Source organism: Lichenostomus cassidix, chromosome 4, assembly GCF_008360975.1.
Source record: "Lichenostomus cassidix isolate B80296 chromosome 4, HeHo_3.0, whole genome shotgun sequence".
NCBI lineage: Eukaryota > Metazoa > Chordata > Aves > Passeriformes > Meliphagidae > Lichenostomus > Lichenostomus cassidix.
In genome coordinates, this window is record NC_139484.1 from 69,494,267 (window position 1) to 69,520,285 (window position 26,019).

The 26,019-nt window shown below is 37.6% G+C and overlaps 1 protein-coding gene across 6 annotated transcripts in view; it reads right to left on the reverse strand.

The window, feature by feature from the left end:
• SLC2A9 (solute carrier family 2 member 9) overlaps positions 1 to 26,019 on the reverse strand; it is a 105,167-nt gene that overhangs the window by 13,022 nt on the left and 66,126 nt on the right. For all 6 annotated transcript variants that reach the window (XM_085059813.1, XM_085059814.1, XM_085059812.1 and 3 more), the window contains 3 exons: positions 18,883 to 18,984; positions 16,753 to 16,828; positions 606 to 733 (listed from right to left, as the gene is read on the reverse strand). In XM_085059813.1, the coding sequence (XP_084915939.1) occupies positions 606 to 733; positions 16,753 to 16,828; positions 18,883 to 18,984 (306 nt within the window). The remainder of the gene's footprint in view (positions 1 to 605; positions 734 to 16,752; positions 16,829 to 18,882; positions 18,985 to 26,019) is intronic.

A 26,019-nucleotide genomic window follows, 5' to 3' on the forward strand; every position in this document is an offset into this window, starting at 1 on the left:
AAACTGCCCTCCCTGTGACTAGTGCAGCCAAGCAATCCACTGAAAATTAAGCTTGTGGGAGCCTGGGGAAGCTGGGACAGGAACAGATTCATCCATGCAGCAATTAAGCTGCAGCAACAAGGAGCCAGCTAAAGATAAAAGCCTGACAGAAGAAGCTGAAAAAAACAAAGCCATGAAGCTGCTTATGGAAGCAGCTGCAGAGAGCATCTATTCCATCATCAGACTCATATGGATTCCCAAAGCACAGGGAAAACCAGATGATTGGTATCCTAAAGGCTGAAAGGAAAGGCAATAACCATGATCATCAGTGACTGTGAACCCAGACAAAAGCATCAGACTACATAGCTGAAGCACTGCTGTGGGGAGCTTGCTGTAGAGGGTTGTCCATGGTTACAATATTTTTTCTATTGCAGGACAATTTTTTCCAACACATTCCAGCAAGGAGACATGTGGGTATCACAACTGATCTATGTGGCAAACATGGTGAGAATGTCATCCATTTCCACAACGGGATGTTTATTACTACCTGAAATTTCTTCTCAAACATCATGTGTCCCACTGTACCAGCAACATCACAGCACACCAATTATCAGGGTGTTAAATACCTGGATGAAAGGGAAGAGCAGTCCCACTGCGAAGTTGGAGAGCCAGTTGACTGTCCCAGCTATCATGAATGCTGCAGGCCTCTGAGACTGCTGGAAAAACTCTCCAGTGAGGACAAAGGGAATCCCACCTGCAATGGGGTCCAACAAGACAGTGGTTTAGTAAACTCCCCCTCCCAGCAGCTGAGATGGACAAGCCCTGTGGTGCACACCTCCATGAGCAGCACTGCTCTGCAACTCTCTGCAGAGCCTTCTGATACAGCAAAATTTGTCAAAATCATAGTTTAGAGAAGTGACCCTGTTACATCATGACACTTCTTTCTTTCATGTCATCACATCTCCTGGTTTACATTCTTTTCAGGGCTGGCAAGCAGATAACAGAGCAGTGAATCCGCACAACAGCTTCCAGAGTACCATGTGATGAGCTGTTTATTAAAAATAAGAATGATTGTTTCTATTAAAATCCTTGACATTCTGAAAATTCAGAGATAATTTTAGACCTTAACAGCTGAAAAGATGGCACCAAAGAGACTAACTCCTATTTTTTAATAATTATTACCCACTTTATTTCAGCAATAAAAAAGACAAAATATTTGCTTCCCTAAGAGTATACTTGTCATTGATGCTTATTTAATACATTCCCTTACCAGATCCTGCTGGCATTTCTGGCAAGGTCTATTTTTCCCATCAGCCAAAGACTCTGACCTCCATAATAACAAGCTCAGTTGAATACCACATTTGTGACTCGTGTTTGCTTCCACTTAGGCAGTGGACTATTTTGTACAGCACTGGCATATTGCTGGCCTGACACTAACCCCCAGGGAGTAACTGATTAGTAGCTGAAAGTCTCAAGTTATGACCTTTGGCTTCCTTCATTCTTTCAGTTAGATATTTCAATAGAAATATTTCTATTTTTAGAGAATAAAACATGGATTTTATTTGCTGATCAGCTACATAATTCAGTTAATGTTACACATTGGACATGTATCTGCTTGTAGAAGTATTTCATTACAGTTTGAGAACTGTAAAACTACTAACATCAGTATTCTGCTGCTACCAGTTTCTGCCTCTAGGTCCTCATGTGTGCTGCTATTATCTGTCTCACCATTCATTCTTTGCAGGCAAGACCCATATACACACATATTATGTAAGCCTATGTAAGTCCTTCCTCTAGCTAACATATCTAAGGTGGTAGTAAAACCTTCAACTGAACTTTCTGTGCAAAAGACTGCCAGTAAAAATTACACCAAAAAAGTAGAAAGCAAATAAATTTGTTTACTTTATGCACAGGAAACTGAGACATGGAGAGTTTAAACCATCGTGACTGCAGTTTTGTATCTTTCTACAAGACATATGTAGTATCAGAATTCTGTGACTAAAATGAATGACCTCCCCCAGCAGCAGTTTGAACATGTAGAATAAGCAGCTCAACATGTGTAACAACAAAATTCAGGCAACATGGGGTCTATCAATGCTTGATGATTTCCAGTGGCCATTCTATCATACCCTTGGGGTTTGGGTTCAAGTGGCAGCAATCACACTTGTTCTGACAGCATCTGGTTTGGGTCTCAAGTGCCATATGAGGCAGCAGTTTGCCAGGACAGTTGCCCCTTAGAGAGAGGAACTGAAGGACTGGAAACACAGAAATCATGTAAGATGACTTATTTATGATCATTTATTCTGTCATGCCTTTGCTTTAGGACAATCTACAGAGGTGCTGCTGTTCTTGTCAGTATAATAAAATATGCTGTTGGAAACAGCATTTGGAAAAACAGCATTTGGAAAGATACACTTTGTACAAGAGAGGAAAAAGCCAGAGGCAAAAACCCCCAAAAAAGTAGAAAAGGACAGCAACCTATCAAAAAGCATAAGTGTTATGGAAATAAAAATGCACGGGCATTATCTTGGAAAAGGCTCCTTAAAATTCCAATTAAATTTCTAAGAACATATAAATTATCACTAACTTTCAAAAATTCTGTGGAGGAATGGGAAGGGTGGCACAGAGGGATGGTCCAGAGAAGCATCTCCACAGCACCCCAAAACAGAGAAAGTCAGCTTCTGCAGAGGGATGACTTAAAAGAGTCATAGAGGGGAACCAAGGAGCCTGGAAAGTGGTACATGAGTTATGTGAAAGACAGGTCTGGTCTGGGAACAAAAGAAATAGAATGAAGTCAGGTCACTGCTGTCTACTGCTATGTGCCTGGAACAGCACAGACTTCTCCATACCACTGTGAAGAACACACTCTGCACCTGAGTGAAGTGAAAAAGAAATTTGGGAGAGCTGAAGGAAAGCTGTAAAGCCTTAAAGTCACAACCAGTGAAGGCTGTGTCACTTTGTCATGAGTTTTGCAACTTTAACATGTATATGAACGTGGGTGAAATAATTTACCAAAAAGATATCTGATGATCTTTCTCATGGAGGATGAACCTGGCATTGTCTTTTCCCCTGCAAAGCTTTCCAAACCATTTTCAGAGAAACAGCTTTATTTTAGCTCTGATCGTAAAACAAAAAAATGTATATTAGGATTTCCTGTAGGAGTTTTTCAGCAAGATAGCTTCCAAACATGAATTTAAATAGGTAATGCATTGACCACATAATTATAGTGATTAATTTCTAATACTTTTCAGCACTGCAGTGAACATAATGGAAGAAGCTCTTAACATAGTGCAGTGCTAGTAAAGAAATATTGTTATACCTGTTAGCATGCTATGTCTATTGGAAACTACAAATGTCTTACTGCAGGACTTGCATATCAATAAGCTGTTTAATGAAACTAGGTTAAGCCCACATGACATGGTTAGACATGCATAAATACTTCTGTATCTGTGCTCTTTATTCACTTAGCTCTGTAATTAATCCAGTTACACATAGAACCAATGTCATGTGCTGGTAAAAATCCAGACTCAACCCAGAACTATTTTATGCATGAAATGGGAATGTTAGAACAGAAAAAAAATTCTTAGTATCCATGCTATAGATTTTCAAATACATATTTAAATTTACACAAATATCAATATATTTTCTTATGAAAAATGAGGTGCATATATTTACTCTTCTGTTCAGTTATGAATAAATGTTGCTCAGCAGAAGTTACGAGAGTCAGTGCAAAAATCTGAATACAGAAAATGTGAAAAAGGAAGGGAAATGCAGAATTCTTCACTCTGTTTTTGTCTAGTACCTAACTGGGAATTTATATTATGACTATACATATGATTTATGAAATGAGACTGTTATAGGAATAAATGCCTAATACAAATCAGGGAAATTTATTACAGTGGTAAATCACTTCTAAAGGTGATGGAAACTTTGTGCCTTAAGGACAACTAAAGAGAAAGGAACTCTCTCCCTGAGCTAGCAGCTCATCTTTCAATCCCTTTTGTGTTCAGGCAGTGGCCCCATGGCAGCCAGAGGGTTTCCTGCCCCACCAGAAGGATCATCCATGGCCACCCAACCTCCTGCACAGCTCAGGAGTCCAAATTCTGCCCATACAGGGGGAGTCTGGGAATCCTGAGAGCCTGATCAGGGCCAGAGATCCCAGACTTTCCAACTCCATGCTTTGAGAGGAGGAGCCCTCAAAGTGAGCTGTTTTGAGAAAACAGACAACTACCCTGCAACAAAGTTCTGGTTTGGAGGAGAAAAAAAGTCTGTGCAGCTCTAGACACGATCAAGGAAAATGGCTTTTGTCTGCAAGGCAAGGCATATAGGGAAGGCTCATTTATCCTAATAGGACTGGGGGACAAAGCACTGTCTCAAGAAAAGATATTTTGTTATTTGCAATTCAAGGGCTCTCTAGAGAGCAACCGTGGGAGAGAAGCATTGGAAGTGAGACCAAAAACCTGGAAGATAACTGCTGGGGAAACAACCCAATGTTCTTCAGTGAGACAACAAAATGCTGTTAGTTCCTACCCAGACCTTAGTTATTAAAAAACCTCAAACAAACAAACAAACAATCAGAGAAAAACCAATCTAACCAGTGAACAAAACCCCCAAAAACGTGGGGCAAAACCCATGGGAAAATATATTTCAGGAATACTGCTAGTGAGAGATGCAATGCAGCTACTGACTTTCTTCCATTTCTGCAGATCTACAGCCAGAATAAGAATTTTGCAAAATACATAGCTCAGTCTTTCTAGAGATGTTCTGTCACCTGTTAGATTATTTTAGCTTGCACTTTGTATTTGATTGAATAATACCCCACCAAACATGACATTAGAGTCAGATATGACAGCTGTATTCCCAGCTAATCCTGCTCAGAGAACTGGGAACAGAAGGTGTGACAGGGGCACACTGAGTCACAGCTTCATGCCACACACTCTTCTACATGTCTCCAGCTCTTCTCCACAGCACAGTTAAGTAAAGCAGGCACTTCGTTTGTAGAAAATGGTATAGTTCATTAACCACATTAATTTGTACCATTTTAATCTTTTCTGCCTTACATTAAAGGCCACATGAATAAAACCCACTGAAAACTGTCAGTCTGTGGCAAACCAAAAGTGCAAGCCATAAGACCAAATTAAAACACACAAGTAATACAAAACCTTGCAAACTCCACTATTATAGTAATTAGTATTTATAATTATTAAAGGACTAGTTTTTAATGCAATATTTTGTGGAAGACTTTTTGCATAGATTAATTGGCTTTGGTTTAGCATCTATATATAACCTGCTGTTCCAACAGCATTTAGAAAGCCAGTTCTGGAGGTATTCTGAACTTTGTTGCAAGGCAACCCATATGATTCAGGGTAAATAAAATAAACAAACTAAGCAACGGTGCAGAACAAAAATATTGATTCACTCTGTTCTAGCATCAGTAGTTAAAATGTTATTTCTTGGTTCTCAGGTAATTTACACTAAAATGGTTGACATACAACAACTAGGCTATTTCATAAAATATAAGAAATCACATTAAATTCTTCCAGGTCCACTTAGGTAACTTGTTCTACAGCAGATATTCCATGCAAAAAAAGACACAAGAATACCCTTATTGGATGCATCTGATGATTTCCTCTTCAGTGAAATTATCCCCCTCTTGAATGGTAATTAGTGCATTTTGATATAATTTTTAATTTCCATAAGTCAGTATTCTCAAGCAGAATTTCATGAGGAATCCTTTACTGACAGAATCATTTTTCTCAGGAAATTTGTTCAATGGAGGTAAAACACTTATCATATAACTGATGAACCCAAATGAATTCAGTACTTTTGAGATCTTTTACTTTAGATTAGTTATAATAATTCCCTTTAAAATGCAGATGTTTGCTGGAAGCCTGAGGAATACATTTAATTTTTACTTTATCTTAATTTATTAATTTAATTTAATAGTTACTTGATTTTTTAATAGTAAGAGAAAGCAGCAGTATGTTGGCCATTCTGACAAATTCTGAACAAAATGAATACATTGGTTTTTTGTTTTTTGGTAACACTTTTAGTCATTGGAATATTTGGTGAGTTTTGTTTTTTTTGTTATTATTGCTGTTTGTTTTTTTTGGTGTTGGCTTTTGTTTATAAAAACTGAACATCAACATTAAATTTCTATTCTGATGCTTGGCAACATTTCTTTTTATTTCACAATTATAATTCTGCATGGCTACCAAAGAATAAAATACAATTTAAAAATACTCTCAACTTATAACTACATGTAAATAGTCTTTTAAACATTTCTGCTGTATTTTCAGACTCACTTTATAACATCACAACCCTAAATATAGCCCAACTTTCTGTTCTATTTGAATGTGAAGAATTTTTTAAATGAGCTATGAGTCTCTATGATAGAATTAAATTTATAGTTATTCTCAGTTACAATGATGTTGAGGCACTTCTGTTCACATTACATTATTAAAACCAATTTTCTCAATGATGAGAAAAATGAAGAGAGAGTTTTACTTTAATAAAAGTACAGAAGTGTCCCTTACATATTCCTGCACTCCACAGATGGCACTAGTGTGGAAATACCTGAATTAAAGACTCACAACTGTGTTCCGTCCTAGGTGAGAGAAACATTCATACAGTCACATCACTGTATGAGGACCTAAAAGAAGAAAAACCCCTAACCCCTATCTATTCTAGGCTTATCACTTCTACAATAACCTGTAAGAAATATGAAGCCATCAGAAAAGATTTCCCTTCAGGAATTCAGGTTGACAGACCATTAGCACAAAATGCTGCTGGTTGAGAACCTGCAAGCTAAAGCAGTCTTGAAAACACAGTGTGGCATGTCAGGCTTTCCTCATGACATATTTTAACAAACAAATTATTCATACTAGCAGTGCACATTTATGTCATTGTATAGCTGCATTCATCCTGAAGGACCCCAACAGTAAAAACTGTAGACCAAAATTTCAGTGGAGCTGGGAGGGAAGAGATCTCCCCATCCTTCTGCTCTTTAAGATGGGTAATAGAGCATGACTTCACTGTTTATGATTTCTGGAAACTGATGAAGTTTTTAGGACATGTGGCCTCGAATGCCAGTAATTAAAGAAATTGGTTGCTGCTACAGGATGGCAGGAAAGGTATGAGGAGCAGTAGTTGTAGAGCTAATGAATGTAAGACAATTAAAAAAATATTTTCCTTACTGTGGCAAATAATCAAGATAAATATAGCAAATAGCAGGATCTGCTAGCAAATAGAAAAGAAAGGAACAGGGAGTCAGAAGATGCACTTTGACTAGAAATAACAGCTGAAGCGAGTACCAGTCTTGCTGTGATGAAATATATAAACCTTCTTTCCGATGAAACTCAGAAAGAGGTCACCAAAGCCATTACTCAGTGTTTCCAAAAGAGTGAAGTTTCTGGAGTAGGACAGATAACACCTGGAGATTCAAAGGAAACAACTGCTTTGACTGTTTTCTTGGTCAAACTGACACCATCTGACTCCCCTTGTTCATGCAGTTCTCCTTCTGACCTATTTTTTCCTCTGAAAGTCTGTTACTGGTGTTTGTTTACCTTTCTACACAATATGTTGGCTACCAAAAAACACTGTCTGGACCCTACAGCAGTGTTCATTGCAACATAAAACTAATAAACCTTTGCATTTAGATCTTAGCTATGATGCTCAGTCAGAAATGATGAGATGAACAGAAAATGAAGCAGAAATGATGAGATGAACAGATGAGATGAACAGAAAACCTTTCTTTGCTGTGCATTGTGCATTGGGCATAAGGAAAATAAAATATCTTTATCACCTTACATCCATTAATTCTATATCTACTGTTCTATATATTTATTAGTTTGCACTTTTGCAAGTATAAATATTTTACTAATTCACAGAAGAAAGAGTATATTTTTTTACAAGGCTTTCCATATCCAATCCCTATTTATGTGAATAATGTGCCTAGGTCACTTACACAGCTTCTGAATAAATATTTTTTTGTGGTTACCTGAAGCTCTAAAACTCACGGGTGCATTTTTCCAGCAGTAAATTTCTTCAGGGTTGGAGTTGTGAGCCATCAGCAAGTAATTAATGATCATTCAGGAAAGGCTGCTCGTTCAGGTAGGAGGAGTGCTGTCAAGTGTCAAAGCATTCACATTTTGAAAGCTTCAATTAAGATAATTTGTAAAATCTATTGTTAGAGGGATAAAGTTCATAAGTTTTCCTGCTGCTGAGAACTCCAGGTGTCACCTCCAGCAATTCCTTTATTCAACAGATACAATTACCTTTCAAATACTAGGGGTTCATTTTTCTTTAGAAATGCCACTAATTAAAAAGAATTCAAATCACTTCTGCTACAGAACTATTAAAAGCTACACACTTTCTCTATGCTGCTCTTTAAGAAAGAAGAATTCAAACAAAACATAAAACAGGTATTAATCCCAAAATATATGTTGAATGACATTGCATTTAATATATTCAATGGGCATGCTATCCTCCCCCTGCCCCCTTCCCCCCAAAAAAAAAAAAAATCAATGAATATTAAAATCAGTTCTAGTCTTATTTCTTAACAGTTTAAAAAATCACTCAAAGCTAATGAAAGGGAACATCTTGACTCGGTAGAAGTAGGTGAAAATACTCTTGCCCCCAGGTGTAGGCAGGAGCTTTTTCCATTGCTAGAGAGCACCAGGAATGGAAAGGTAAATCAGAGCTCCTGAGGCTTCACAGCCCACAGCAATTAAAGCAATGGCACTGACAGGACAGGGTGTGATGGCTGCAGCTGGGAGGACCAAACATCCATCCTAAGGATGCTTTGGGTGGATGACAGTCAGAGGGAGGGAGTGTCACACCAGGGCTGGATGGGGCCAGGGGTCCCAGCTGATCTTCAGCTGACTGTGCTATGTGCTGCTCCAGGTTATTGCAAGTGTCTGAACTGAGCCTTAACTCACGTTTGCAGTGTTTAACTGATGTTTGTGCAGCAGATTTTAATTCAGCTGTTGTGCCCACAAAAGCCTTACAACTATCAACAAAGCAAGGCTTTTCTTAAATATGTGGGAAAACTAAAGGTTATTACTGAGCAAATATTCTCCTCATCTAATCCAGCCACTTGGCATTACCAAAGAATGCTTATCCATTTGAAAGGCTGTAAAGGCTTCTAGTTCATAGAATAAAAAAAATTTGAAAATTAACCTAACCTTTCAAATATACTACTTTTAAACTAAATATAGAACAAGATGGGTATCTTTGTTTCTTTTTAACCTGATACACTTTTCTGGTACAGAGAGTGGGGTTTTTTTCCACTCAAGCAAGCTCAAACTCTTTCTCAAAGTGGACTGGAATAATGCCTCTGTGGGAAGCCATGAGTGTTACAAGTTTTTACATCCTGCTCTACGTGGAGAAGCTAAAACATCACACAAAGCTTCTGTAAATTCCTCTTCAGGCAGAAATACTGATGCTGCCTTTCACTGCAGTACTTTTATGTCTACATGTGTGCTATCACACCTTTGGTTGTGTTTCACATCCAAGAGCTGATTTTTATTTTCTTCACTTATGACATTTCAGACTGAACAAACCTCATGACTTTCAAAGTGACCCTTTTACGACAACAGCTCTGCTGTGAACACAGCTGCACCCTGGCATTCAGAGTGGGAGCATGGACTGATTTAAACTTTAAATACCAGAGTATCTTTGATACACCTCAGGGCACAGCAATGATTTCCTCTGAGTTCTCTTTTGTTTACTTCATAATGTCAGTTTAACACGCTGAATATACCATTATCGTTTCCATTGTATTCAGCTGTGCTATGGAAGACTATATTCATGTTCCATAAACCATGACAAATACTATAAAATTCTCAAAAAAAAGAGACAAGTGTAAGTGAAACGTTTTTTCTGGAATGGCCTGGTTTGTTAATGTTTCTCAGCTGTGTCTGAAAATGTACTTGCTATAAAAAGTAACGGTTGAAAAATGAAGATCTTGCTACCATAAAATTACTATTTTTTTCAAATTCATCTGAGATTGAATTTTACTTGTTTTTCTTTCCTGTGATCAGAGTGTGACTGGAAACACACCACTGATCTGATTTTGTCATCCTTACGTATACTAAATAGAAACCTCTTTTAAAAGCAGGAATTTAAGTAAAATCACACAGCCTCCTGTTTGATAACTCTAAGTTCAGCCTTATCCACGCTCCACTGAACTCAGCAGGACTTCTGTGGGGAAATGCTACTTGTCTGCAGAAATACATACAGGATTAAAGACCAGAATAACTTCTTCTAAGATGTAGAAGACATGGTGTAAGACAGTGAAGTCAGAATGCCTGAAGAAGTCTTACTGTGTAAGATTTAAACAGAGACTCCTGTTTTCTTCTCTCCAGTGCCACTGCTTTAAAAACAGCAGCCATCGACAGAAATGAAGTCAGGGGCTGCATTTTATTGCAATGGCCAGCTAGAAAATCCCTCTGGCCACATGTGCATCTTTGCAGACACTCTGAGTTTTAGACAAATGGAAACAAGGTAAGACTTTATACAGAGGATCAAGCACCTCACTTAGAGATAAATGAAGAACTCCAGACTTGGAGATAAAGGAACCCATGATTGTTTTAGATCATCTGGTTCAAATACAGTCCTCAGTGGCTTCAGGCAGTATTTAGTTTATGAAATATGTTTGTTTCATTTCTCCATTTGCTGTTTCTATTGAGAAGTTGATACAGGATTCAGCTTCTCTAGCAGCTAGGAGTATTTTTCCAAAATGTATTTTAAATTTACTCATGGGTAGCTAGCCCCTAATTTTGGGCCTTTGTTGCTATTTTCTGCAGCAACACTTGCATTCAGAATATTCTCCCTTCTCAGTGTTATTTTCCTTTATGCCTGTATTATTAGAAATTATATTCTCAACCTTTCCTGTTGGACACTACGAAGCTATTCTGTATCTTTTCATACACAAATCTATTTTCTTCACCTTCGCCACAGCCCTTCTTTGCAGCCCTTCTGTGCTAACTGCTGCATGAGCAGTTTTGTGTTCCCACATTCAGCTCTAAATCATCTCAAAAACGATGACACGACGCCTGACAACACAATGAGCATTTTTCACATTACAATACAGAGAGACAATGCATGACAGTATGATGTATTAGGTCTTCAAGAAAACATGTAAAAGAATGTGCATACAGAGTGTTCTTACAAAACAATCTTTCAAATTACTTGGATAAAATATAATCAGCTATGAGGAAGTCTTCCATGTGATACTTGGAGATATTATTTTTATATTCTTCCTTAGCTAACTGGCATTTTTCAGACATCCTTAAATCCTCACCCTGTTCTGTATTTCTAAGCCTCTTTTTCTCTCCAGCTCATGCAGGTATATATGTCCCTTTCTTAAAAATGGGAAAAATGTGAAAGGTTTCAACAAAATCACTAATCTCAATCTTGAAGTCCCACCAAAGTAACACACATTTCTAGCACAAATACGGCTTGAGTTATCATGATCAGGCAATGCACATAAAATCAACTCCTGAGATTTTTGAAATCAGAAATACTAATATTTCCCTGAGTATTACTGCTTGTTGTAATAAAAGGTATTTTTTTTCTCTCCAAAGGACTCCAAGGAGCCCTTGGGGAATGTTCAGTGGAAGAAGGAACATTACCACACCCCTTCCTGTGCACACACAGGGCAGATTTCCCTCCCAGATGCAGTGCTCAAAGGGTGGGCAACACGCTTGGGCTACACAAACACTTTTTATAGATCTTACTGCCACAATAGGGTCTGGTGCTGTTCCTACCTATTCCCAGTTGTAAAATTAGCCTAGTGCTCCAGTGCACCATGTTTCCAGAGCCAGCAAATTTGCAGAGATTTGGAAGCAACAAGACTTAACCAATTTCTGAAAGAAGGTGATAAAACAAGATTGCTTCAAAGAAAAGTGTTTCACCAAAGCAGTCTACCTCCTCCCATCCTTCCATTTAGCTACACACAGCATCATACCTAACCTCCCCACCATGGTTTCCTGGCCATTCTCTGCAGCAATGCCTTCTCCATTTGTCAAAACTGGATAGAAAGGTGTCACACTTAAACAGAATATACTTCTAAGGAAGAAATACCAATAAATCACTTCATACAAGGATAAGGAATGGAAATGCTTTATGCCAGGTTTCCAGGTTCTCAAGGGCTTGACTGTCCTTTTGTTGTGCTTATTTTCACTAGGAAGGTTATTTGGAAATTCATGCCAACATTGCTGTAATCACTAATTAATCAATTGATCAGGTTTTTTTCTCCACATGTTCTACTATCTGACACATCTTAACACATGGGCAGAAGAACTTTTTCTGGTTCAGAGAATGAACATTTAATTGTTTTATGTGAATTGGAAAAACTTCAAAGAAAAGGACTACAAGAGCCTCATCCCAAAATGCACGACAGACTCACTGATAAGTGGGGTCAACATCCCTGCAGGCAAATCAGGAAACTAAATTGCACATATTCTGGGTCAGTTTTGGGGTGTTTCTTTGCTTGTTTGTTTGTTTTTTTGACTATTTGGCTAGTAGGTAAAAGGGGCCAATCTGCAGCAGGTTTTGTAAAACTACAATGCACATTTTCAATTCTCCCAGAAAAATAAAAAATCACTTGCTGGGACAGTAACTGTTGTAAAGGCACAATGGGTGAACAGGGAATTCAAGAAAGTAGCTAAAAATAAGCAGAACCTTCTCTTTTTTCCACTTAAATCAGATTTTAGACTATCTTTCCAGACAGACATTGATTCTGCAGACACAGTTGAATCTGACAACATGTTCAGTCCATGAAGAGACAGCCACCCAGGTTTAACTGAGAAAGTGGGAATAAATTTTAGCTTTTCCTTTTTTCTTAAATATTAACTAAGGCAAAGTTAAAGAAGGAAGACATTTCACACATACCTAAGCCTGTCTATCACTACCCAGATTTCCAAGAAGCTGCACATTATTTACCCATTCTGTGAAGGCATTGCAAATCAATGCATTTGCCCATGATGCATAACCTGAACATCACAAATGCTCTCTGGAGATCCAGAAAATGTTCTGTTACTTTTTTCCTTTGATTTGTTTTCTCAGTTGATTTTTTGGCTTTTTGCTTTTTATCTCCTTAGGAGTCAGAACCAATCCCCTCAGTTTTTTCTGTTTACTCATTGCTGGATGAAAATTCTTCATTTGAAATTTATCCTGTATTTATCTCATGTCCAACAAATATCTTCTCTTGCATATAATTAACCAAATAGAAACAGTGAAACAACTGCCTGGACCAGCATGGCTCCTAATCTATAGAGCAATAAGTGATTTTTGAAGGATATTTTTCTATCAGATTACAGATTGACTATATCAACCATAAGGGCCCATTTAATTTTTAGAAAGTGAAAGCTTTCTGCTGTTTCTTTTTCAACAAAAATGAAGTGCCAAGCCACACTGATGCCTGAGCATACCTGTTGCTAGCATTACTGTTTCAGTCCTCAAAAATATCTGCAAGCTGAAAAGCTGAGTTCAGAAAAATAAAACAAACAAACAAAAAACCTCCACAGTTTATAGTGACAGCTGATCCTTGCTGTAAAGGAGCAGATGGGACTCATGCATATGCTATCAGATAATGGTTTACACAACATCTAAGCCATCAAAAAGGTATTAAATAGTCTAACAAGAGGGAAAATATTGTATTTTTAAAGGCAATTTTATGATCTAGAAAGTTAAAGCAGTATTTTTATAAACTCAGTTTCTCATGTTATTTTTTGTCTTCAGATGGGATAATTTTTCCAAGTACCAATAGGTCAATGAACATAAACTAAATTCATCCTAGCTTAAGATTTGTACCTATGGAATCATTACAAATCATGTGTTTGCAGTGTAACTACAGGAGGAATTAAAATACTGAGGATTGGTTTGCAATAGTCCCTGTTCAACCAGTACAAACAAATGGAAAAACTTCTACAAAAAGCTAAAAGTATAAAAAAGATGCAGCTTTATAATAAAGAATATATCATAATTCTCTTGGGGAAAACACCTTTTACTACCAGAAAGGTGAGAAAGTTATTGCTGAACTTCAGTCTTGTCTAATTAAACCATCAGAGTGCTACAAAGGAATACTAAAGCGTGAAATTTTCCTGCTAAAGGGGTGTCATAAAATATCACTCAGAAGGTGGCAATAAGAAATACCTGCTCATTCCAGAAAAATCTGGGTTGATAAGGTAAAAGTTCACAAGATCACAAGATCACAAGAAAGCAGGAAAGGGGGAAGGGGATCAGTTGCTCTGTTTCTGCAAAACCTGGAGGTTATCACACAAAGAATAGCAAAAGATGTGTGCATAAGAGGTGGTAGACATGTAGTTTTATTTGCCAAAGAATGCTAAAATGTTGCTGTTTCAGACAGCAAATTAACAAATCCATGGAAGATGAACATGAAGGTGTTAGAAGCTATGCCTCAGAAAGACCCTAAGCTGAGAAAAATGTGCACTGGTTCTCAAAAAATATCTCACCCACTTGCCCTGTTTGTATTTTGATCTGGACACTTCCCTACGGCCACTGCACTGGAGAAAAACAGAAGTACCAACTATCCAGTTCGATCTTTGTGCAGCAATTAAGGACTCACTATCCTCAGTAGACTGCTCAGCTGCCTGTAAGCAAAAAGCTTTTCCTTGCAGTCTCTCTGTGTCTGTCTTGTTTCAACACCTGCATTCTGTCTCTCCAGCAGCTCTCCACGCAGCAGCAGGACACTGCTCTGGCACTGCAGCACCCTTCTCACAGGCAGTGTCACTGCCCTTTGGTCCCCAGAGCTGCCTTTGCTCAGGCTGAAATAGCTCAGATCACCCAATCCCTTCTCACAGGGCTCCTGACACAGACAGGGTGACTCTCCAGTGGAATTGCTGCAGGCTAAGGATGGCTTTCCTGCCTGAGTAGGAGGACAAAACTTGACTCAGTAAGTGAATGCAATTATTGAGTTGTGCCTTGTGATACTGAGAGCAGTGGATGCAAAGTGGACTTTTGTGGTAAGACAGGAAAAGGCTGCAGGCAGCCTACACCTAAATAAGCTACAGCTGTGCCTCTAAACAAAGGAGGTAAACACCTTAGTTAGAGAATGAAGAAGAGAATGTGGACATGTAGGACTAATTGGAAAAGGCATCTGTGGATAGTTTACTGACCAATGGTAATGTAATAAGGAAAACCTGTTAGGTATGTGAAGAAAGAGCATAAAAAGGGGTACCAGGGATAATAAATTACTGATATCTGAGACCAACTTGTGTGTCAGTGTTTGAGTCCACAGTCAGACTTTTTGGTAATATTTAATTTGTTCAGGAAAAAAACCCCAATCACTCTCTCCTCATTCAATCATCTTAAAACATTGTTAACAAGGGAAGCTGCCCAGCTAAAAGGTAGTAAAGTAGTTCAGATCTCCTAAGCCCCTTTAAAGATAACAGAAAAGTTTAATTGAAGATAAATCTGCCCCCATTAAAGGCAGCTAAAATATTGCTATTGATTTGCAGAGACATCAAAATATGATTCTTCACAGCTTCCCAACAGCTGAAGAGACAATTACTGAGATGTTCATTAAAAGGAATTCACTGTTAAGTGCTACTGTGATATTCCTACTATTAGATATGACAAACATTTGAACACACAGAAGAAAGGTGGAGAAGCCAACCAGGCAGTGACTGATACACTATTAATGTTCTTTGGCTTTAAAAGCACTCAGAACAGTGAAAAACACAACAGAAGCTTTAATTTTAAAGAATTTCTGTAGAAAACAAGTAATATCTAACAAAAGCTCTTTGTCCTGGATGTATCTGCAGACACTTTGCTCCAAAGAGATTGCAAAGTACAACACAAATCCTGAAGAGCATCAGTAAAGGGAAAGAAGCTAAATGAAGAAAACCAGAAACCATTTTGAAGGATGGTGAGGTGAAGGAGAAAAGTAGACAGTTAATTTTCACATGCTGAAAATATGACATGTAAGAACATATTGATCTGCAAGTTCTAAAAGTAGTTGGAACATATCTGTAATAGGGAAAAGAACTACATTTTTTTTCAACAGAGATTTTAGAAGAACCCAATGGTAGATGTTGCAAGCAGCTGCCCTTAAACACTCTGAGCCACTTAAAGCACCAGAAGTTTTAAAGAAGTTTCAAGTCAACATTTGACATTCCTGAGGCATTTAAAATTCAAGAACAGTTCTATTCCACAGAATTCTTTAACACACCACCCTCCCCCCAGCCTCAGCCTAAGAAACATATGTCAGCAGTGCAGTGGTCTTAGCTGAACCTGAGATTTGTCCTTACAGAACAACAAAGGGATTGCTATTTTTTTTCAGTATTTTCACAGTATTTTGCACAGATATAAGTGACAAACTCTTTTCCCAGAAACAAGGGGAAAAGAAATATCTTGGTTTTCTCCCCATTTTTCTCTGAAGCAGCATATTTTTTCCTCAGCTTTTCAAGAGGATCCACAGAATTAGAGCAGTATTTCATTAGAGTCACATCAAACATTAGCAACCCTTTATTTCCCCAAATAAACCACAATCAATCAATTAGACCACTTCAGCGGTGAAGATGTATAAACAGCTGATTAATGTTTAATGTGAAACTCCTTACAAAGAAAAAGAGGCAATAAATAGTGCATAAAACCTCTGAAAACTCAAGGGAACAAAAGTCTTACTTTCTGGTTTACAGCCAAAGTGCAGTTCTGTACAATTAACAGTTTGCAAACATAATGCCAGTGCAAAAATACCTGTCCTTAGATGTAAAAAAAACATGAAAAAAAAATATATAGACATACCTGGTCCAATGCAGAATGATGCAATGATTGCAAGGATGCAAAATATACTGAGGTAAGGAAGCCAATGCACAGTGTTCTGGGTAGATAAAAGACATTCATTTTAAGCATATTTTATGTATCACAAGTATTTTTAAAAACTCACAGATAATAGATAATGTTTTCCATGATTTTTTATCTATTTTAGAATTTAGTCTGGGGTTACTTTAGAAAATCACAGAATTTCTGTCAGACCTTCTTAGATGATTTGTATTAAAGGTCTTGTTCTCTGTGGAATCCCTGTAGAGAAATACTAGGCAAGCTCATGTACCACAGAGTCAGAACTCTCAAAATTCACAATTTCATGTGCTCAAGTTCAAGCCAGCCTGGAACATTGAACACATTCAGCACTTCCACCCTCCTTGGGTATTTCAGTCACGTTTAAAAAGAGCAACTAGGATAGCCCACAGAGCTTCAGAGCTCACCAGCCAAAGGCTTGGCTGAAGACTAGACACAACATTCTGACATTTGGTAAGAGAACCAGGAATCTGAACCTTGGCAAAGCATGGGAAAGCCACAGACCAGGGATTTTCAGCCATAATCTGATTTTACAGGCAAGGAAGGCCATGTGTGCTGTCTTTCCTCTACTTCTAAGTGGATTTGTCTCTTTTTAGACCTCGAAATGTTAGAAACTTGAAATATGAAGAGCAATTCCTATGGAGTTTTCAGGACACTCTTAATCATGTATGTGAATTCTTGATTCTAATACTAATAGATGGAGAAAAAAAATTAATGTCCATTCTTTTCTCTCTCCAACAGGTGGAGTTTTCCTACAGCAAAGCGTGAATGATATTTTTGTTAGAATTTTACTGTTTCTAAAAGTTGATTAAAATACATGTAAGGGTACTATCACCACCTTGAGTGGCACTGTAAAAATATTCTTGTTAAATAAATATTTATTTTTTTCAGTATTAAGGAAAGACACCCATTTTCTGATGCTTTTTCTCTTCTAGTCTGGGTTATTCCCTCAGTTATGTAGGAAACCTGGTCTCCTAGTCATGAAAATTAACCAAAAGGCTTGTAGATCTGCCAGAATGACACAATCTGGAGTTCTTGTCTGGAAGCAAATCCAAGGTCTCTGAGTAAGAGAAGGTGCAAATATGGAGTATATATAAATTTCTCTGAAATCAAGCCTATTTGTACCCTGGTCCTTTGTGCAAAGCAAATCTCTAATACTTAACACATTGAGAAAGTTTTGAAGGAGATAGAACTGAAAGGCATTCAGACCTCAGGGATTTAAAACAGCTGAAGGTCCTCACACATCCAACTTGGCTTTAAAAGGTATGGAAGGGAATTTTTCACTCAGCATACAAAATCTGCAATAATGTCTCTCTTCTGGAGGAGAGCTGTCTTACAGCTGTCCTGACAGGTGTGTGAAGCAAAGCTTTATTTCGCTGTACACACAGGCAAATCAAATCAAACTGCAATGGTGTGGCACAGACCTGCCAGTCAAGCTAACTTACTGATTCTCTTCAAACAAGAAACAAGATTTGGAAGTCAGATTAATGGCGCCACACAGGAATCAAAACCAGCAGGAAAACAACTTGATGAAACACCACCCAAACCCACGCCATTGCATATGTCAGTTTTACTTCTTAAAAATCCTTAGGAACATAAACAAACTGCATCTCACATAGATGGAAGCCAAACAAGAAAAAATTATTCAAACATGGAAATATTTCACTACTGGGGAAAAAAAATAAAATCCAAACCTAAAATAGTGATGACACATAAAGCATGAGAGAAATCTCAGAGAGAGTGAATTACCAAGATAAACCCACAGAATATGGGTAAACTATTTACTCAACTGTGGGTAAAATTGTCTTTACAATAGTTCATCATATGCATAAATCTTTGAATTAAGGAGTCTGAATGTGAGAAAGTCTCTATGGCTTTTTAATGCAAAAGCTGCTCTGAGTAACCATAGCACTTTGTAGAAAATAGATTCAAAAATTTAGATAGGAAACCTTTCACTCCTCATGCCAAAATTTTTTAAAGGAGTGGCTTATGTAGGAATGTCTATGCAAACTGCTATCAAGCATGTTTGAAACAAGTAAAAGAGAGAGTAAAAATATACAGTGACCATAGTGTTACCTGTAAAGTCAGGGAGACAGTGAGCACTGCAAAGAAGACAATCATCAACCCAAAACCTCCAATGAGAAGAGGTCTGCGTCCAAGCCGCTCAATAACTAAGCCCTGGAAAACAAAAAGTGACATTTGACCTCCCTGACAAACCACTGAGGAACTTGGACCATGAAATATGTTCTCCTAGTAAATATGAAGATCAGAACTAAAACCACGAGTGATGATTTCACAACATTTATAAGCTATGACATGTTCATAATTGCGCTCACAATTACGTTTGCACAATTCAACCTCTTTGAAAAAACAAGTCAGAATGGTATCCTTATCTGAGACCACTGAAAAAATTGTGCATTGATTGAATGGCTTACAAATACACTCTACATTTCTATAGCAATGTTCTTAAAATATGCAATCTGTAAATGTCATTATGTTAAGTGAACTATAGTCTCTTCCTTTGCATTTTGACTGTTTCCTAATTTCAATATCCCTCTGAATTTAAGCTTAAAACATTTAAAATTTGAGAATAAAATCTTTTTAGCATAGATTAAATCTTAATTAAACTAAAATTTATTTTAAATTTCTTTTTTTCTCAAACATAGAAGAAACATTTAGTCATGATCTTATAGACAGTGTGATTAGAATATCCAAACTGAAGAAATCCACGACGCAGAAAACTTTGCTCAGACAAGTGATTTTAGCACTGATACTTGTGCAGCTACACCATTTTGAATTTATATTTAACACCAGAATATAAATCACAAAATCTGACTACTTATCTGCTAGAGAAAAACACAATGAAGAATTTCTTAAGATGTAACATGAAACTGTCTTTGCTAGTCTGACTCATTAAAATAGGCTAATACATATTTTGTCATAACAACGGATGCACTTTTCATGTTGATAACTACTAAAATTACTAATTACAGTTGGCTTTCTTATGAGGAAAAAGAAAAGAATTTTATGAAGCTTGAAAGGTACCATTTCAAAAAAGTTAAAGTCCAAAATCACATAACTGTTTGCCATATCATTATTTACTGGAGACTGATAGCCATCTTCCACACATTCTTTGAGGCAAAGGTAAAATGGGCAACTAAATGAAATTTGGGGTGATACCCTTAATTCTGGGAAACAACACACACCACTCCACTGTGAGCATCTAGAAGAAATGCATTAAAGCAAAGTGCATAAACACCCAGGGATGAGATATCTCGAGTGGCAAGTGTTTGTTTCTCAGTGTAGGGTTCACCAGCAGATTTTAGGACAGACTTGTCTGTACTAAAGACACATTGATGTTACACTCTGACCTGAACTTCCCCACCAGAGATATGCTCTGTGACACTGCAGATCACCGAAAGCAGCTCTGTGGCAAGATTTTGCATCCTTTATTTCTTTAAATGGTCAAATGTACTAATCTGGACAGTTTCCACAGCTTCCATAACACAATTATGGAATTTTAAAAAGACCTGCACTGATACTAATAAGATTTCATGAGTCCAAATAATTCAAAACTACAGCTGCTTCACTGTCAAAACCTCTATAAGATGGCAGGTATTTTCCACTATGATTGATGGACCCATCTTGCAAACACATGTGACCACACATACACTGATCCAAGAGACTTTTGTGGCTTTGAGGGCTGAAAACTAATTGATAGGTCTGTAAGACCCATCTTCTGAAACTTCTGCAATAGAATTCTGCAACAGATGTTTCACATGTAATTTGGCATGAATTATGCATTCAGCAATAAATGCTGCACATGTAATTTAACATACTGTGAAATTTCTCTTATTTTTTTCAATGCTGGATTGATGGTCATGATCAAATGACACTGGTGCTAAACCAGCTGGGGGATTTTGTATTAAAACAGGGTAAGGGATGATGCATCTCTTAGAGGGAAAATGTTCCTAGATGTCCCTCATACAAAGCATGGGAAAAATGAGATATACAGTTTTCACTTGTAAAGCCCAAAGCAAAACAAATTCCAGAAAGGAAGGACAGTTTGGACTAAGTCTTCCTTAACAGCAAGTTTCTCTGGTGAAAACAATGCTGGTTTTGAGGTTATAAACAGACAACAACTTAATTTTTTAGTTATGATTATACAAATCTGAAACTTGTTAACTTGCAAAACCCACTAAGATGCTTATGACTCATAAGAAGTGGAAGATGATTCACCAGTTTCCAAGTATTTATAGTTCTGAATGCTCCACTGCTACGCACTGGTAACTGTTACCCACTGAACATCTATAACAAGTCAGAATATGCTGTACAGTAGAACAAATGAAATAACAAGAAATCCAGTACATGCTCAAGTACAGACAAAAGAAGAACATTACAAGTGTTTTCTGTGATAAAACCTGAGTTATGTGCCAAGCTGTGTAGGCTGATACTTGTTTATGTGTGATCATAAACATGCATTTGTAGAAACCTATACCAAGTCATGATGATTAACACAGCTGAAATAACTGAAAACATTTAAAAATATTGCAATCAAAATTCTCTCAACACAAACGTTTGGTGATTAAAAAGGCAACTGATACACAAACTACATTAACAGTTCACACAACTTACTTTTGTCCATCAGGAAACATTTGTGAATAAAGTTAAAGAAGCAAATGTCAACCTTGTCACTCAAGTCAGCTGCAGATACCAGGGCTGACATGATGAAAGCAGAGTGCATTAAAATAGATCAGACAAACTCCTCTGGATAAAATGAATGTGCAAGCAAGTCCTACAGTTCAAAGAGGAGGTCATTGAATACTATTCCCTACTTATATCGTGGCCCTAAATTATACTAAGCAAGCCCTATCAGGTTTTCTTGGTGTCTCAGCTCTGTGAAAAAGTTTGCTCTATTTGTTAATGTCAAGAACAGCCACACTTTCTCTCTCAAGTATTTTGGATAAAGGTCTGAGTAAGACTCTGTGACTAGATTGAGACAACGTGGCAATCTAGCACTGTGCTGTTTCCATTTTAAATATCAGGATTAAAATGGATAACCTCATTTATATCACTTCATGACACAATGTGTAGCATCTTGTACCCAGAAAAAGGAGAGGAACAGGAGACTGCGAATTATAAACAGGGTTTTTCTGATTCACATTTTGATGTGTATCCATTAGTCTACTGTATGAATTAAATCCATTTTAAAATAAAACAAAAGAGGGCTTTTGTATTTAAATACCTAAACTGAAATTTAGGGGCGTAGCATCAACTTTGACCACAGCAGCACAGCCTTAAATAAATCTGCCTACAAGGCTCTCACATCAATTTGCCTGTGTCTGTGTTAAAGCCATGGCAGGATAAGGTCTTACACACCTTCTTAGGTACCTGTCTAAGGATTACTCCCAGATAAACATGGAATTGATCACTAAATTTATTAGCTCAGGCTGAAGTATTTTGCAGTAAGGCAACCTTAATCAGCTTCCCTTGGCAGTGAAATCTTCTATTCACTAAGGATGCTCTCTGTACTTGATATCTGCCAGACCAGCATGGCCAAGATGTAGCTCATGCAAGGACTCATCTCAGCCAGCTGCTTTTGCCTCAGCAGTGCTTGGCAACATCCCCTAGGGCAGCACAAAACCACCCATTTTCTTATTCTTATTATGCCCCTTCAGTAAACTGTAGATATTTCTGAAACAAAGCTCCTTCTGCTGATGATTAAGTTGTTAAAAGCATTAAGCTGAGTCATGTTTACTTTATAAAAGCCAGCCTAGATCTCAGCCTTGAGCTGTGACAGCTTATTGTGGCTGGTGCTTTATTTTCTAATGATGGTATCTGAACACCCTGATGCAGATCATCCTGGATAGATTGATAATAGAATTACTCAAACCCAATGCTTTTGATCCTCAACAGCAGGCGATACACCTTTAAAACTTTTAATTTCTGAATATATCCTACAAAAGAATTTGTACTACATAAAAGCAGCCTTTGGCCCTGTACAGCTTGGGTCTTAGGAGTGGTGTTGTAAGGTAGACCTTCAGAATGAGAGTTTTTCTCCTGGAAGGCACTGCATGGTTACTTCAACACATGCAGTCCTCATCTATTCAAAACTCCATGTGTATTAAAACAATTAAAAAGGAATAATGTCTTTATGTAAAAGCCAAAAAACGTTGATCACTTGTGGATTAAATTAGGGTGCATTAACACAATCTCACTCTGCAGTCCACCCTGCAGTGAAAATATGCCCAAGTGCCTCTGGCCACTGACAAATGCCATTGATGTCTGATAGTTTCTTGTCTTCTCTTTTTATACCCTTTTTATACATTTTTATACCCTTTCCCTTTCCTTGTACCCTTCACAAACAGTCCTTGTACCTTAGCCCTATATGTTTAGAATTATTAGGCTTTAAGGCATCACCATGATCTCAGATGCTGCTCGCCCAATCTCTTTTCTGCTGCTGGCTCCATCTGGGCCATTATAGATGAAGATATTACCTTCAAATTCTGATAATCCTTGAGCAACAACTTGGCAGGGTGAGGGGAGAAAGAGGGGGAAATGCCATGTTTCCTCCATTCTTGCCCTCTCTACTTACATCCTACTGGGAATAATGGGTGAAGGCTGGTTCTGACTTAGTGTGAACAATGTCACGTGGGACCTCACTAAAGGTCTTGCTAAAAATCAGATTCTAACATAACTTCATAGGAACCCTTGAGATTCTAGTGTTTGTCACTCCATTTCTTTTCACTTGCTGGAAAGAAATCATGGACTGGCTCTTACTGAAACATATTTCTTTCTGTACTGATCCCAGTGGAGCCAGAGTTTCAGTGGAGATATCTTGCATCATCCTTTAGAAACCATGGAGGAAATGTGTTGGACATGGGAATTCTTATGGAAGTGTCTGGAATACCTTTGATTTAAGGTGTGCCATGCCCTAAGCAGGGAACCTCTCCTTCTATGTTAAGATCTATTAACACTAAAAGAAACACACAACAAATCTAAGAACCCTTTTCCATGACACCTTGAAGCAGAATATCATCATCTAGCTAAAGAAGCTTGGCTTCCCTGATTTCTGTGTGATACTGCAGAGGATTTCTACATCCTTTTATGGCCTAGTACTGCAATGTATTTTAAACCACTGCAGGCTTCACCCAGCTTGTCTCTGTCACAGGCTTTTAGTAACACCTTAATGCATCATCCTATGGGAAATACTTAGGGCACAGTCTTCTCAATATAGTCACAGCTAGTCTCTGTCTGTGAACATTACAAGAAAACCAAATGTGGTGCTGCAGATGGCAAAATTGGATGTAGGATGCTTAATTTGAATAACATTCCCTTTTATTCTATGATAGCTTCATGGAGGAGGGAAGGAATCTTCTCAGACATTTACTTCTGCCTCCCTTTCCATTCACCCTGCTGCATTGCTAAAGAAAGTTGCTGGAAAATTGTTCTATCTGCCCACTAAGAGTAAGACAACAACTAAAATTAATCTCAATTACTAAAAATTTGAAAATATCAACAGTAATCAATCTTACTGAAGAATAACTAAGTGTGTGGTATGCTCTTACCTCAGAAGTTATAGAACAGACTTATAATAAACATGGAACTATTTAGGTATATGCCATCCAGCTTCAAAGAATTCCATCAGGTTAGGTAACTTATTGCTGTAACATGTCTATGAATAGTAAATCTATTTAGTATTTAATTCCAGAGGATACAAAACTTCAGAAGCAAACTGAAGTTAATGGACACCCTCGCTTAAAAGTTATTGTCTAGCCAGTCCTCTAAATCAAATCTGTGTTCAGTACAATGGGTGGAATTCTTTACAATTAACCAAAAAAAATATATATAGAAAGCTTATATTATCTCCCTAGAGAGAAACCTAGGGCATCAAGTATGCAATGCCACAACCCACATATTTCATAAAGTAAATCAGGGAGTGTTGGTGTAAGTGGGAGTTGCTGCCAAATTATATGAAGGAAAAGAAAATGATGATGCACAAGTTTCATCTTTCAATGTCTTGTGTATATGGCTTTTGTTCAAGAGGAAGAGAAAGGGAGCTGTAGGCAAAGCATGCTACAGGCAGGCACACCAAGTGATTTGAGGCAATACAGAGCTACAGAAAGGATGGAATACTAATTGTGTTTCCTCATGGACCACATCAACATTATCACAGTTGTGCTGCTGCTCCCAAGACACACTTTAAAGGGAGACTTTCAAAATTTTTCACAGTTTCAATATTTTCTCTCCTAGACAGTACTTTGCTTCTCTGTGAAATAGATCTATTTCACTGTTTCCCTTTACCATTCATATGAATCTCATCAATGGAACTCATCAACCCCCAAGTATTGTTATTGAGGCTCAGAGTCTCATGGCCACCTAATTCAAGCATAATGATCACAGCTGCTACATGATTTCTAGTGGACCTCTCCAATAGCTGTTGCATTTATGAGGACAGAAACTATACCTCTACAACTGATTACCTCTACTGAAATCCTGGGATTTATTGTCAGTAAAGCCTAGTTTCTGCTAGTAAACACAAAAAGCTAGTAAATCAGGAAAATTAAGTTCTCTTCTTGCTTTCTTCTGTTTCTTTCCTGACTAGTACCAAAGGCTTGCACCTGACTTAACATTTAAGGCTGTAAAAGAGATGTTTTAAAAAATGGCAAAAGGAGACATTGGGAGAGGTTGGGAGAGGGAGAAATCCCTTGCCTTAGTGCTAGGCTTGAAAAACTTGAAAAGAAATTACTTGAATAAATAAGCTACAAAGCCTTCAACTGAAAAACTAAATACATGTTGTTGTTCCTTTAAACAGCAGCAATGAAACCTTTATGAAGATTAAGGAAATTAAATTAAGGCTAAAAAGCAGCAGGTATTGAATTGAGAAATTGTAAGGGAGCAGAGATATCAACACCTCAGCATTTCCAGAAGCACAGCAGGTAGCATTAATAGAAAATGTATTTAAAAACCTCCTCTTGAGTACAAAAAGTTACCACACATACCAGGAGCCAAAGCACACACATCCATCTGATTATGTATTAAGAGTGTGCTCTGAATAAGCCCCACAAACTGACAGCACAGAAGGAATTCAGAAGATGACAGAACCTATTTATAGAATGGCTTTAATATCATGGAATCATCTCCATGTATTATTATCTGTTTTCACATAAAAGAGGTGTATCCTTCACTTAATGCAGTGGCAGAATTATCATT